The sequence below is a fragment of the Crocodylus porosus genome, unplaced genomic scaffold (assembly GCF_001723895.1).
Source record: "Crocodylus porosus isolate Cpor-Errol unplaced genomic scaffold, CroPor_comp1, whole genome shotgun sequence".
NCBI classification, from domain to species: Eukaryota; Metazoa; Chordata; order Crocodylia; family Crocodylidae; genus Crocodylus; species Crocodylus porosus.
This window is the reverse complement of record NW_017728911.1, coordinates 9,395,052-9,409,717: the sequence shown is the minus strand read 5'-3', so window position 1 is coordinate 9,409,717 and position 14,666 is coordinate 9,395,052. Positions and strand designations below refer to the sequence as shown.

The window sequence follows — 14,666 nt, the reverse complement described above, 5'->3', positions numbered from 1 at the left end:
CTACAATCTGTTGGTGAGGCTGAGCCTGTGCTACAACTACTACCACTCCTTTGGGATAAAAATGTTCCATCCAAAATATTTTTACTTGAGAAGACTGAAGATCTTTGTTCCCAACAAAAAGGACACATTCAATCATTTTGAAAATGGACTGGTTTCTATGACTTCGACTGACCTTCTGGTCAGTGTGTACTACAAACTAATAAGCAGGATTGGAATAAGGAATATCATCAAAAAGTACCCAGCACAGGATTTTGTGATTTAGCCCTTAATCCTGCAAATATTTCTGTTTATGGTTAAAACTGAATGATTGTTAAACATTTGTAAGATCAAAGCATAAACTTTATTTAAAAACTTGTCCAAGTAAAAAAAAAAAAAAAATAGAACCTTTATGTATTCCATTTTCAGAAGATGTTCAGCAGTTTCATTTGCAGAGTTAATAACATAAAGAGGCTCTCCCCTTGAGTCTGTAGAGGAAATGTGATGCATACATTTATTTTATTTGAAATCCCTTTAGTCTACCACATTTTACATATCCACAGAACTGATGCAACTGTGATGCGACTAAACTTTTTAAAAGTTCAAGTAAAGCATCATGAGAAACAAGGACAGTAGTACCCTTTTGGTTTAAAGCAGGCAGATTAAAGAACTAATTAGAAAAATAATATTCTATTTAACTTCTTAATCAAAACTAAGTGTTGGCCATAAAAAAAATTTACAAAATAAAAAAAGTTTAACTGAAAGAGAGAGAGGTATGACCTTAGTGATAGCCTTCCACCCCATTATATCTGATAGTAACACAGTACACATTTTTTTTTTCTTAGCAGAAAAATGCAGTTACTTCTTAGGTATTTCAGTTGTAATACATGTATATCTTTTCCAACCTAAGGCAGGCAGAGGGCAAAATTCTTCCTTCTCATCTTAAATTTAAATCATTATTTTTTCCTTTTAATTTAAGGAACACAAGCAGAGGCTAGAATTTGAAACTGCACATGTAAAACTTTTACAAAGCAATGTTGTGTTTGAAGGTGTTGGAAAAATGGATCTCATTTTTTTTCTGAAGGAATAGAACAAAAGTATTTTTCTTTGCATGCTTAATTGCCCAAAAAGGTTGTATAATTAAATGCAAGACTGAAGGCGTGTTTTTCATCGTTTCCTCAAGCAACAGTTCAAGTTTCACCTCCAACACCACCCACACAAATGTCTCTCAACATAAGTTATGCTTACACTCAAACTAGATGAAAGTGCATGCAAAGCTCAACTATAGGCCAACAGTCTGAATTACAGTTCATGGGCTACTTAGGGCGGGGCGGCCGAGGCACTTAGGACGGGGCACTTAGGGTGCTGACAGACATGCAGCTCCCAGGTCTAATTCATGGTGCTTCACAGAAAACACTATGAGTTAGACCAACCCTCCTGACCCAGCAGATGTTCACTGTTGAATCAGGAGGGTGGAGCATGGAGCTCCATTTTGGAGCTAATTGAGCAAGAGAGGCTATATATCTGCAGCCTCTTTCCCTAGCACCCCACCCTCCCCCCCCGCTCTGGTGCTGACTCAGGATGGAAAGGGGAGAATGAAGGGGAGTGAGGTCTATTCTGGGGTTTATGCAGCCTGTGCTGCCAGGGGAGGATTGCAGCCCCCTTACCTGGGACTAGACAAAGCCCAGACAAACTCCCTACCCTCCCTTCCATTGTGAAGACAGCACTGGGGATGGGACTGGGCTGCTTTAGCCCAGCTCTGCTCCTGGTCTGCACTAAGAAAAGTTAGTGAAGGCACTCTGCTTCTGACTTCCATTTAATGAGGGTTCATTTGCGGTGTGATCTGGCACTTTTCAAGCACTTTACAGCCATGAACTTCTGTCAGGGTGCAACTGTAGAACGTGGCCAATTGTGCAACAAAATGTCATTTCTGTCAGCACACTCAATCTGTAAAGGACAAATATTTTGCAATGCAATAACTCCAAGTTGATCTACACCAACTTGGATAGAATAAATAAATAGTGTGTGGTGAACTCAATAAAGCAATTGTAGCAGTAAAAACAGCATTTTAAGTAACATAACCATCATCTCTTGCAACACCATTACATTGGGGTAGAATCACTAAATTAATGTTCTTGCAATTTCTACCCATATTCTTGCAAGTCTAACCAATTTATGCATTTAATGCTCAACTGTCCCACCTTACAGCTGCACTAGCCTGCTAGGTATAGCACTAGATAGCAGAAGGTAACTTTTCTTCAATGGTGAATCTTGCAAATGGAGTCAGTGATAGAACCATTACAGGTATCTATATTCCAGCAGTTAAACTTAAGTTTACGAGTTGAATGACTACCTAACTTAATTGTAAATGTTAAGCTATAATGACCTTACCAGTAAATTCAAGGCACTTCATAATGATTTTCCTCAGATATGCTGTTGCAGTCAAATCATGGTTTCTAATTCTTGTTTCAGTTCCAAGCTGTAGTACAGTCAGGGTATGTAAAGGAGGCCCCTTCTGCCCCTGTTTCATCAAGTTTACTACAACCTTGTAGGGGAGGGAGGAAAAAAATGTACTATCATCCAGTAAATTAAGACACTCTCAATATTCCCCAACCAGCCGTGCCAGCCTTAATGCCTTGTTCCTTTGCTTCAAACAGGTCTATGCCCATGATTTTCTACAGGTACTTTGCCAACCCTGTTTCAAGTCAGCGTCTTTAGATTTATATTCACTCCAGAAAAATAGGTTTACTGCAAGTCTGTAACAATAATCAAAGAAAAATCTTTGTTATCCTTTTCTCTGACACTTACAATGAATCCCCATCTTAATAGATATTTTAAATTAGCTACTATAAAGTAGAGATTTCGCTCTGCTGAACAAATACTCCCCAACAAGACAACAGCACCTAGGGCAAAAAGAACCATTAGTAAATCTCGAAAAGAACACTGATTCACCTACATGGGCAAAAAGTTCCTAGCCCCTGGCTGGGGGCACTGAGGCACTCATATAGCACAGGAAGACCTACAATCAGTCTTGGTCTCAAATTCAACAGTTGAGAAAACTATCAAGGGGCAACAACTACTACAGCCATCCCTCTGGAAATTCAGCCTAAGTTCCACAAGGGAACATATCTGCTGTACAACACAGTGAGGACCTTGATCAGGGGCTGTAACGCTATGGGCAGAAGTTACACATCAACTAATTCAAGATGATCAGAATCTGATTTAAACCTGTAACAGAACAGAAGTTCAGTGCACTCAAGCCGCTTTAAAAAGTGGCCAAAACTGGTTTAAGCTAAGCCTGGTTGGGTGCAGTATCAGACTGAACTGATTTTGGTTAAATTGGTTTATGGAACTTCTGTCCCAGATTCCCACCTGCCTCCCCCCCATTCAAATGAACTCAGTCCCTGGGCCTCCCACAGTGCTTTGCAGCCCTGGGCTGTGCTTCCTGTTCCAGCAGAGGTGGATCAGCAACACCCCTCTGGAATCCCGCCAGGACCTCAGGACCTCCCTACCCAGAGCATTATCACTCTTCAGGCCAGCTGAGAAGGTTGAGAAAGGGTGGAAGAGGCAACCCACTCCCTCCCCTACCCCAGCACCAGAACCCCAGCCAGGTGCTACTGGGGACTGCAAAGGTTTAAAGGCATGTGCTGGGCAGCCAATTAAGGCCGGGGTAGCCCGCAGCTGGCAGAAACATTCTATTGCCCCCCGGTTACTAGTATAGGCCACTGCAGGGGTCTGGTTGCCTTGAATCCAATTAGCCTGGGGCTTTTTGAATGTCTGTAGTTAGCTTAAATGACCTGAAATTACTCTAATTTGATGGGACTAAAGCTAAAATAACTGTCCTGGGAAGCATACACATTATTACATATCTGAGGAAGTCCCACTCTCTCAAAGTAAGCAATAGCTTGGGCCTAAACTTGTATAACCCAATTTTAAAATTTCCAAAAGAGCAAAAGAAGTCAGCATTGCAAAAAGGCTTTCTTTCTCCTCTGGGGATAAGAAATTATATTTCACTTTAACAGCCTACATAGAAATACCCCTTTTTGGGGGAGTTGCATCCATGTTCACCTAGGAAAAAGTGACAAGATTTGTTCTTCAGAAGAAAGTAATCTGAGCGTTTTGTACAAATACTACAAATATCCATCCTCAAGGAAGAAAGAACAAATTTTTCCACCAAGTTCTCATGCATCTGTTATGCAAGACTGTACACGATTTCAATATTATTTTGCTTGGGGAAAAGGTTGTAGCTACCTCTAAATTAGTCTGTGTTCTCATTCTACTTCATTTATTTTACTTAATTTGGTCACAGAAAGAAAAACATGCTATATGCAACCAAACACTCGCTCTACTTGAATGAATGGAACCTGTGAAGTCCATTAATGCAACCCTACCCAAACACAGATGACCTTACTGAAAATCAAGTATGTGGGCTTCATGGCTAATCTGTGTTAGTTGATGTAACCTGGTATAGCTGCTTTGCAACTTCTGGTGCACAGAGATAAGCAAATCTTTACATTGAGATCCATACCTTTTTTATTTCAAAATTAAGTAATACATTGGTAACATCTTCATGTAATGCTACTTCTGCTGTACCAAGCAAAGTTTCTTCTGGAGTGCTCTGTGTTGACATTGTGGTCTCAGTTCCTCTAGTTTTTCCTGCCATTTGCAAATGATAGTAATATTTCTTTGAAACTACAATTCATATAGTACAAAAACCGTCTATATATATTTCTATTTAAGCTGTTTAAAAAAAAAAAAAAATCGGCATCAATAGCACTAAATAACAGAAGGTAACCTTTCCCCCGCCCCACCCCACCCCCAATGGTGAACCTTGAAATGGAGTCAGTAATAGAACCATTACAGGTATCTATATTCCAGGAGTAAAACTTAAGTTCACCAGCTGAATGATTCCCTAACTCGATGTAAATTTAGTTAAAAATTACCAACTGCTGCTTCTCATATTTTTACTTTCAAATGACCAAATATAAAACAATGTGAATACAGGTTGTATAAAGAAAAGCACAAACCCCAAGATAACATTCTATTAGGTAGTGCAAGAGATGTATACAACATTGAATAATTACTCCTGCTTTTTAAATATCTTTAGTTCTACTGAAGAGTATTTGAAAATAAATACTCCTTTTATAGTTTAGACAACAAAACAGAAATCGTTCCTACCTTCCTTTTGCACTACTGTTTTTGTTTCATTTAACTTATCTGCTTCACCAAGATTTTCTGTCAGTACCTTCAGCAAAAGATCCAAATCTTCCTGACTTATAATAACCTAGGAAGAAGCAGTAAATTTTTTTTTTTCCCAGCAGATCATGCATTATCAGGTCCTTAAAGTATTCAAGAATTAATATAGGAAAGCAGCATTCATGGCCAGAATATTCTAGGCTGTTATCTACTACGCATCACACTCGTCAACACCAAAAACAAACTAACAAACCAAGTCAAACATCACAATCCAGGTTTCATTATAGTCCTTACAAGTCTTGATATGTGCTCCATAGAAAAGAAGCCTATGCCACCCAGCAGGTTATGCCCCTTAGAACCATGAAAAAACAACCTGGCTAGATATAAATGGGATATGCTTTTACTTACAGCATCTTATTTCTAAAAGACTTAAAGCTCATGTGGCTTTCCTACAAATGTAATACGTGCTAGATCGCTTATCTTAGTATTTTCTTTTGTTTTAAAAGACTATTTGCTGTATTTTTTCAACAAAAGACAGTTATGCCTATTTACTTCAATTTCCTCTAAAGGTAACAATGCAAGAAGTGTTGTTTGCCCGTAACCAACCCGAACTGTTAATGAAACTCCAAGTCATTCTTTTCTGACATTTAGACAGAAACATTAATCCTTCTCCATACCCACAGAACAAAGCATTAGGTTTCAGTAGAATTACACAGTGTTCTATCTGTGCCTAAAAGCAAAGCATAAAGATCACCACTGTGTTCACTGTTACTAGTCAGTTTATTTTGAAATAAACACTTACATTCAAGATATCAAGACACCCTTTGATTTCCAACATGGGAATTGTATGATACCAAGCTGCAGCTAAGTTTCGATTCACAGTCAGATTCAGGTTGATAGGATGAAGTATCTGAATGTCAGAATGTGGAAAACCTGGCTGTACACTTGTCCTAACAAAGATCAAACAAAATTTGAAACAGAACTATAAATGACATGGTTTTAATATTTAAGAGTCCCCAAGAACATACACAATTTGCTAAGGAAAATAAAAAGAACTGGAAAAATGCAAATAAGTTTCTATATAGTCAACACCTGTATTTAAAATGAGTTTCAAGATTCAAGCACCTTTCAAATGAAAGGTAAAATTAAAGATTGTGACTAATATTTGGTTCCATCACACAATTCTAAAATCAGAGAAGTCAAGTCACATAACCTTTGGGAAGCAAAATTAGGCCATGGAAAGGTACCTTATCTGTAGCATTACCCATTCCTGCCACCACTTAAAGTTGCCCAGCAAGAGCTGGGCTTTGGCTGCAGCACAACCTGAGCTTGGCAGGGACAAGGAAAGCAGTTCTTTTCCCCTGCTACCACAATCATTGACATCCTACCCTCTATCCCAAGTTCCCTCAGGGTCAGCAGCTCCCTATTACACCCCTGACTAGAGAGCTTGCCTTTGGAGGTGACTCTAGCACTCCAGGCAAGGGACTGGAATTCCTGTATGCCCACACAGCAACACATTTTCATGTAGTGCCACAAAGTGCTTAGATGAACTGTTGACTGTTCTGTTAAACCTTAATGTAGCAAAACGTACCGAGACACCTTGAGCTTTGTGAGCTGCACACACATTTCATCAACAACTGGAGGGAGTAAAGCATCTTCCACAGATACCAAGTTAAACTTGTTTTGTACTCTGATCAAGCCAAGGTCTACTACTATAGCATTATGGGAAACTGAAGACTGAGGTACGACTATAACTGGAGCTTTTAAATCAATGTCCATCGAAAGGCGGAAACTCCTCTGAGCCAGGCCTTTCACACTGGTTGCAGCCTTTTCTGCAGCTTGGACTGTAGCAGCAGTCAATGCTTCCTTTGCTGTTTGGAAGTTGCTCAGGAAGTTCTGTAAATCAAAAAACAGAGAGAAAAGGGAAAAACAAAGCTGTTAGCAGTCAAGAATAAAGAATGGCTATGTTTTCTGGCCTAACTTATCCTACATCAAGAAAACATTTGAAGAGAAAGGAGATAACCTCTGTCCGGCAGGCAAAAAGGTATTAATTGAACTTTTGTATTACTGGGCATAACTGAATTTATATTTGGTCTGTAATTATGCTGTCATTTACTTCTTAGAGTTGTGAGCTTTTTCCCCTCCCCCCTCTGCCTTTAAGGCCCTACAAAGAAGAACATGCACTATAACATTCCACAATATAGTTCAACTGTGGAAACTGATCTTTCAACTATGAATGGGAGTTGAGGGGTATGATTTCAGAGGCATTTAAATCAATTTGGACTGCTAAATTCTCATTTATTCAATTGCAAGCTGACTAGTAAGACATCTTTGGAAGACTTGAAAAATCCTAGCTCAGACCTAAAGTATAATAACTTCCATTTTCTTGGGGCATTCAGCATTAAAAATACCAGGAGTTAATTCAGACTAGTATCTTGTTTTTTGGCGGGCTTAGGGGTTTTGTTTGTTTGTTTTTAAAAGGACATCATGAGGTGCTTTAGTTAAAACAGAACATGAATACTCTGAAATACCTATGTACCCTTCAGAAATCACTACAACACAGAAAGGAGTGTGGTGTGTAAGCAAGTGGAACTTCTGGCCAATTTAATTCTTTAATCATTCAGTAGAAGTGCCTTAAAACACAGTTCTAACTCTGAGTAATTTACAACACTCAACCTCTTTGTTCTGTCTAAGTAGCCAAAATGTAAGATACAGTTTTGAAACATGAAGCACAGGTGTGTGCTATAAATCCTACTTAAAGTTTGAGTCCTGTCTAGTAAGTAGAAGCACTTACTTCATAAAAGTTTTGTATAAAATGGAAGCGTATGCTGCAAATACTTCTAAAAGAAATACTTCCTAGGACTTTTACTTAGGAATAAAAAGGAGGAAAATTAGGTCTCATGAATTGTAGGTCATGGGAAGAGTAACACCCAACTGTGACAATTGAGAACATATTTTTAATGCTGGTTTCCATGTTTGCACTGATTTCTAGTTCTACACAGTAAGCGAGGCAGTATACAAAACAGCAAGCTTTTCCCCTAGTAAAAAGAAAGTCTAACTCTTAAAAACAAAAATCAATATTATCTTTTGAAATTTAAGCAAGCAGAAATTAATATAAATGCTTCAATCATTCAAATTCCTACTGGTATATAGTAAGAACCAAGTCTATTCTTCTGTAACGGACACCAAGTTTTCAGTAGCTTGCATGAAGAGAATGTACACAAAGAAGGCTAATTTAGCAATGTAGCATAAGCAAACAGCAAATCTTACCAGAAGCGATGCGAGAAATTTATGAAGATAAACTATCTGGATGCAGCCTACTTTCAGAGAGATAACACCATCTACTTTGGACATATCAACATAGGCTTCTTTCTTAGTAGCATATGGATATAATGACAAGTTGAAACTGAAAACTTCATCTCCTACAATAGAGACAGCCTGAAAGAGATTTATAGTATTTGAAACCACCATCCTAGTAGAAAATAACGTTATTAACTTTTCTTTTTAAAAAGAAACAGCAGTCTGCTGGAGGCTTATGAAGTAGGAAAGCAAGTAAACTGAATATGAAGAGTCCAAAGTGTTAAAGTACCAAAAGAGTACTCCTCCTACATTTATTTGTGGCTTAAGTAGTTGTACACATTTTTCAAATATCTAATCAATTCTCAAAATTTAATCTTTACATCCAGAAATCTGTAGAGTAGTCCCATTCCATGCAAAAGCTATATAGCTTCTTTAATGAATTCCTGACTTTGGCAAATGAATGCAAATCAACAATTGATTGAAATAATGAAACCAAGCTAAGTGTATCCATTCTGAAGTCTATTGACATTTTTCATAATCTAGGCAAAACCGAAGAACCTTTATTCAAATAAAAGTATGTTTCCAGGTATACAATACAAATCAGTTGTTCAATCAGAAATTCCTCAAACTTAAGGTTAAAAAATTGAAAGCATTTCTTTAAAAAAAATTTTGGATGTACGATGTATGGAAAAATTGTACAGCTGTTAAAATGCCACACCCTGAACACAGAACTCAAATAGGAATGCCTTTCCAGTTCAATAACAACTTGAGGGACGCAAGTTATTTATTATTAGTCCATATTTTCTGCAATCCATGTACAACCTTTTTTCCTTCATTCATCTATGCATGTAACACAAGTCTATCACCCGCATGCAAAATATGATCCCTACACCAGATTGCATGCATGATTCCTCTGTTTTCCAGACTGCTGAATCCCAGCTTTCATTAATCTGGTACTGAAAAGGACTTTCACATCACCAAATTCTCATTCTTAAGTACAAAACCAGGAAGTGATTTTATTTAATACATATACATTCTTTGAGTAAGATATAAACCAACGTTAAACAACTGATGCAATCAATAACCTCTGATTTTTCCCCCCTTTTTACTTATTTATTGCCTTTTCTTGCTTAATTTATGAAAATGTATTATTAGTTCAGAAATGCAAGAAGTTATGTTTACGTAAATTATTTAACTGCTCCTATAACTTTAATGCCTAACCATGCCCACACTCTCAGTAAAAACAATGAAAAGGTAACTGGAATATATTACTGCAAGCTTCTTGACTTGAGTTTCAAGTCTTTGATGCACATTACTGGTGTTGTATAATCTTTATTTATAGATCTTTATGCAGAATCATAGGAACTTCATTTCTCTGAGAGACTATTTGTATTATTTACAATGAATTGATTTAAATCTTCAGTTTGAAAACTAGAACTCTTATCAGTAGGTCATAACTGCAATAAATTTGATCCAATACCAACAAGTAAATGTGTAGAAAGACTAAGACAACCTAACACCTGTATTTCATTAAACGCTTCCATTTGTAAGACAAAAAACCATTTGCTTTGTTTTCATGCTTCCCACTATATGGAAATTTAGAGTGTGATTTAATACTACAAACCTCTTTTTCAATGATATTCACTTATCTGAATCAGGTATAAGCATCATATGCAATCTTCCAAACCTGGTTCTAGAAATCAGATTTTAAAGTAAGAACCTACACTATATTATCTGTCTACTGGTCCTTGCCTCTGGTCTATGCTCACTATTCACCTAAGAATTTTTATTCGGTACAAAATTGATTATAATTAGTTCCCTGGAATCATCTGTGGGTATTGATTTGTTATAATTTACAGTAAATAAATACATGCACATTTAAAACAGCAGAAAGCACCTTTCCACTCAAGTACTTAGCTCACATTTCAAAGGCTAATGCAGCCATCTTTTTACACTTGTGTAAATAAACTCATACAGCTTATTATATTTAGGCTTGCCAGGATTCAATTACAAAAATAAATAAATAAATTGGTGAACGCTGATAAATGTTGATTTCACTTCACTCACAGGCCAACAAAAAAAATATTTCCATCGTTAACTGAAATACATAGAAAGGAGATGCAAGAAAAATGATGCCGGATGAAGTACGTGAAGACAGGAGGAGCAGTTCTACAGAACCATGCTGCTTGTAGTTTGGACTGCAACTCACAGAAACCCCAGGGGACTGAGAACAAAGAGGAAGTGACAAGCAAATGAGGGGGCTACAGGCAGCTGAAGCCAGGACCGATAGCAGCTCTGCTGCTCAGCAGCCAGCCTTCCTACAGTAGTTATTTATTTGTCATAGCAGTGAATTAAACTACCCAATAATAATGTCATTAATAAACTGTCTACCCCCACACCTCATTTCAAGCAATCTTGAAAGTTTAAATTGATAAAAAATCTAAATAAATTCTTAAAAATAAATATTGAAATTATCCATAAAAATTACTTCAAAAATTGAATTCTAGCAAGCCTAGTTGCAGGTGTTTCACTTGCTTGTTCTTAAATATTTTTGCTTGATTCTGTACACAAAACACAAATAAAATAAAACCATACAAAAATCTGTTACCAGGAATTATACCTTTTTATGAATAGTTCTTGAATCAACATCTGTGACAATTATGTCTTTAAGCCGTGCAAAAAAGACAGTGTTACTTGACTGAAGAAAGACAGATGAGTCAAGACCTGCAACAGATTTATATGAATTTACCATTCAAGCTACTTCAGAAATATTGTAGTCTGGTAGTTTGAAAAACAGAAGGGACGGGAATTTTGGGAGATCTTACAAAAGGTAACAGAATTTACATTCTGTAACATTATTACCCCTATCTTTGCCCAAGGGTGACTTCAGCTATTAAAAACGTAACAAAATAAGTGATTTTGAATTAGAAAGACACTTGCATCCTGCAACCCCTTCTGAGAAAGCAGACAATTAAAAAAAAAAATCAAAACACTTGGCATAAAAACACTGTTTTATATCTAAACTATGTATCACCACTGAAATCTAACTGAAAGAGATAACTATTTATATATCTCCAAATGCCATCTGCCATGGCATTTCTTTAAAAAAAAAATTAAAAGGAGAAACTGGGGTGAAAGCATTTACATCTAACCTGGTGAATATGTTCAGTTGCTAGTATGCCATTCACATCCATTCATTACTAATTGTTGGATATTTGCTAGCAAGCAAGCCATTAGTTAGTAAAATCCCCTTTGCTCTACTCTGTGATAATGGTCAGACTGAAAAAAAAAAAAAAAGGTCCCTCATCTGTTAGGGTAGGCAGACAGACATTTTGTTGTAGCATCATCTGATCCCCCTGATCATTATAATTCAACTTCACTTGTCTTACTGTCCTACAGGGCTGGGGCTTCTGAGAGTGCTGGGGTTTCAAAAGGGCCCAGTTCTCAGAGCAACAGCCCTGGGTACCATGCCCCAAGCATCCCCTGTGGGGGATTCCCAGGTCATGGATCTTCAAGAAGGGGAACCTTCAAACATGCAACCTGGGTTGAGAGGCACAGCAGACAAACTGCAGGAGGAATTCCCAGGGCACTCAGCAAGTGAACAGATGTTCTCTCTTATAAAAATGTCATCAACATTGATTAGGTTTGCTCACAAACATTTTTGGGCAACTGGAAAATGACAAAGGGTGGGGACATCTGTTTGCTTGCAACTTGTGCTGCCATAAAAATATTTATGGAGGTACAAGCGTGACATCTGTTTGCACCCTTAAATTACTGACAGCTAATCAGAAATACAAGAAGTTCCAACTGAAAGGAAGACTTCCGGGAAAATAGACCATGAATATACATATTTGGGTGCTAATTAAATATCTACACATGCACCTGTATTAGGGCTCAGTAAACTATTCAACTCCACTGTAAGACGGTGCTGCTGGGATAGTACTAACTTATAGTGAAGCGATTTACTTCACTGAAATGCACGTGTAACAGTCAATAAATTTGGCATAAATTGCACCTCTTCAGCTCAGCCAGCCTGAGGCCTGCTTTACCCCGGCTCAAAATGCTGCTGTTGTGGGTGCACATGTAAATGCTGTGCCCAGGAGCAATACTGTGGCTCAAACTGCTCTGGAGCTTGCATTATATTAAACTGCACTTGTAGATGCACCCAATGTCTAGCAAGTCTAAGACTCTACATAAAATAGTTATACTTATAATAAACAAAGTCTAAAGACATCTAACTAACTGCATATATCCTGAAAGATATTGGCAAAGACAGTTACTCTGGCCAAAGGATGAAATGCTATTGAAAGTTATTAGAATCGGAGAGAAAGAGGTGAATTTGTGATCCTAAGAACTGGGTCTTACAAAAAGGAGGAAAATAATGGCCATTCTTCATAGGAAAGTTAAAAGATATTCTTTATTATCTATTAAATGACTAGCAGTTTTTTCATTAATTCTTTAACAAAAGCAGGAATTTGTGAGGTAAAGGAGCCAATACCTTGTATCTTTATTTCAGCGATGTTTTTATTTTCATCACAAACATTTACACAAAAGGCACCCAGTTTGGCAAAAAGCTTGAAGTGAAATATGTCCTTATCCTTGGAGGTTTGGGTCACTAGCAAAAAAGAAAATAGTTAATAGTGCAGCTTTTCTTTATATGCTTAAGTATTTAGCCCTCCTCCAACCCTTTAATGGATTATTTGGCTTCCGCTTCTTCCCCACCCCCTTCTTTGAAGCAATGGAAAAATTGCCTGTGATTCAAAATATGCTAGTGCTCCCAAAGGTACCAAAATTCTCAGGTGCCTAGGTGATGGGTCTTGATCACATGGCCAGAGTTAAGCAGACTGCCAGATTTGGGAAAGCAAGGAATATTCCGCCCAGTCAGATTAGCAAACACCACTGCGGTTTTTCCAAGCAAAGCTTAGGAATTTTGGGCTTCTATTACACATGAATGGAACCTACTCCAATGTGCTGGAAATTGAGTTAATTGGGTCTGATGGAGTACAGAAATTGATACACTCCAGCTGCCTCCACATGACATGAATCAGCATCACCATGCATCTCCATGCCAAAAAAATAGCAGTGTGGCGCTCAGAAATGAAACACATTCAATGAGCCTCAGTTCAAAGTGCCCCGCCACCATTTTTAAACACAGAGATGCATGGCAGTGCTGTGGGAGCTTTTAATTAGCATGGTTCACTAGTTAAAGCATTGGGTGCCACATCCCGCAGCACACAAAAAAAGTGTCCATGTTGTTAAAATGGAAATAGAAAAAACATCAAGCTGAGGCAATTTCTAACCCTGGACTGACTTTACGCTGCTGGGATGACAAAGGTCACAGAAATAGGGACAGCACAATTTGACTCAGCCCTGAAGTATTGAAGTCTCTAGTATTAATGCAAAGGTGAGAGAAATGGTTGTCTCAGTGGTGTGCAAAGACTGCAATTGGATGATGCAAGTCAATAAACTTGGTACTGATGCTGACACTACACTGTGGCCTGTACCTTTCTTCAAGCTAACATATTCACGTTGCTTTTGCCCTTGCGTCTGTGACAGTCCTTCATCACTAGAATGCTGCCTGCTTGAAGTAACATCTGTTAGAAAGTTGAGAGCAGAGAGAAGCGCTTGTGTATGGAGCAGAAGGTTTAATGATGAAAAGACCACCTATTAAAAAAAAAAAAAAAAGCTTCAATATTATAAAAAGGCCAATCAGAACAGGTTATCTATAATTCATGTTACTAAAGAGTCTGATGTCATCTGGACAAATCAATTTCAAGCACATTCTCAAGAATGCTACAACTCCAAAAATACATAGTTCACCCAATCTAGCAGTAATGGACAAGCTCTTTTCCAATCCACAAAGGGCAATGCATAGAACAAGCCTCTTCCTACTCCGATCCTACAGAGAAGCTCCAACTAGGTAATTGGGAGGTTGAAGTGAGGGGTATCTACCCTCCCTTGGGCATGGAGGGGCATCTAACATCTCACCCAAAAACCTTAGGTTCCAAAAATCTCCCTTCTGTGCCCAATTTAAACCTGAGGCAACTTCAATGATGCCTTGCACTTAAATCACTCAAAATGCCACACCTGTCAAATGTCTGAAGCGGGGTATTTGTGCCCCAAAGCTTGCAAAGAACGTATTTTCCAACTATTTAGTTCGTCCAATAGAAGATATCACATTTACCCAAAGAACC

At 37.9% G+C, this 14,666-nt stretch overlaps 1 protein-coding gene across 2 annotated transcripts in view; it reads right to left on the bottom strand.

Moving 5' to 3' along the window:
• VPS13C (vacuolar protein sorting 13 homolog C) overlaps positions 1–14,666 on the bottom strand; it is a 154,097-nt gene that overhangs the window by 75,271 nt on the left and 64,160 nt on the right. For both annotated transcript variants that reach the window (XM_019533419.1, XM_019533418.1), the window contains exons 29-38: positions 13,977–14,136; positions 12,971–13,087; positions 11,093–11,196; positions 8,443–8,610; positions 6,764–7,068; positions 5,975–6,122; positions 5,155–5,260; positions 4,505–4,632; positions 2,368–2,521; positions 385–464 (exon numbers count right to left, since the gene is read on the bottom strand). In XM_019533419.1, coding sequence (XP_019388964.1) covers positions 385–464; positions 2,368–2,521; positions 4,505–4,632; positions 5,155–5,260; positions 5,975–6,122; positions 6,764–7,068; positions 8,443–8,610; positions 11,093–11,196; positions 12,971–13,087; positions 13,977–14,136 — 1,470 coding nt within the window. The remainder of the gene's footprint in view (positions 1–384; positions 465–2,367; positions 2,522–4,504; positions 4,633–5,154; positions 5,261–5,974; positions 6,123–6,763; positions 7,069–8,442; positions 8,611–11,092; positions 11,197–12,970; positions 13,088–13,976; positions 14,137–14,666) is intronic.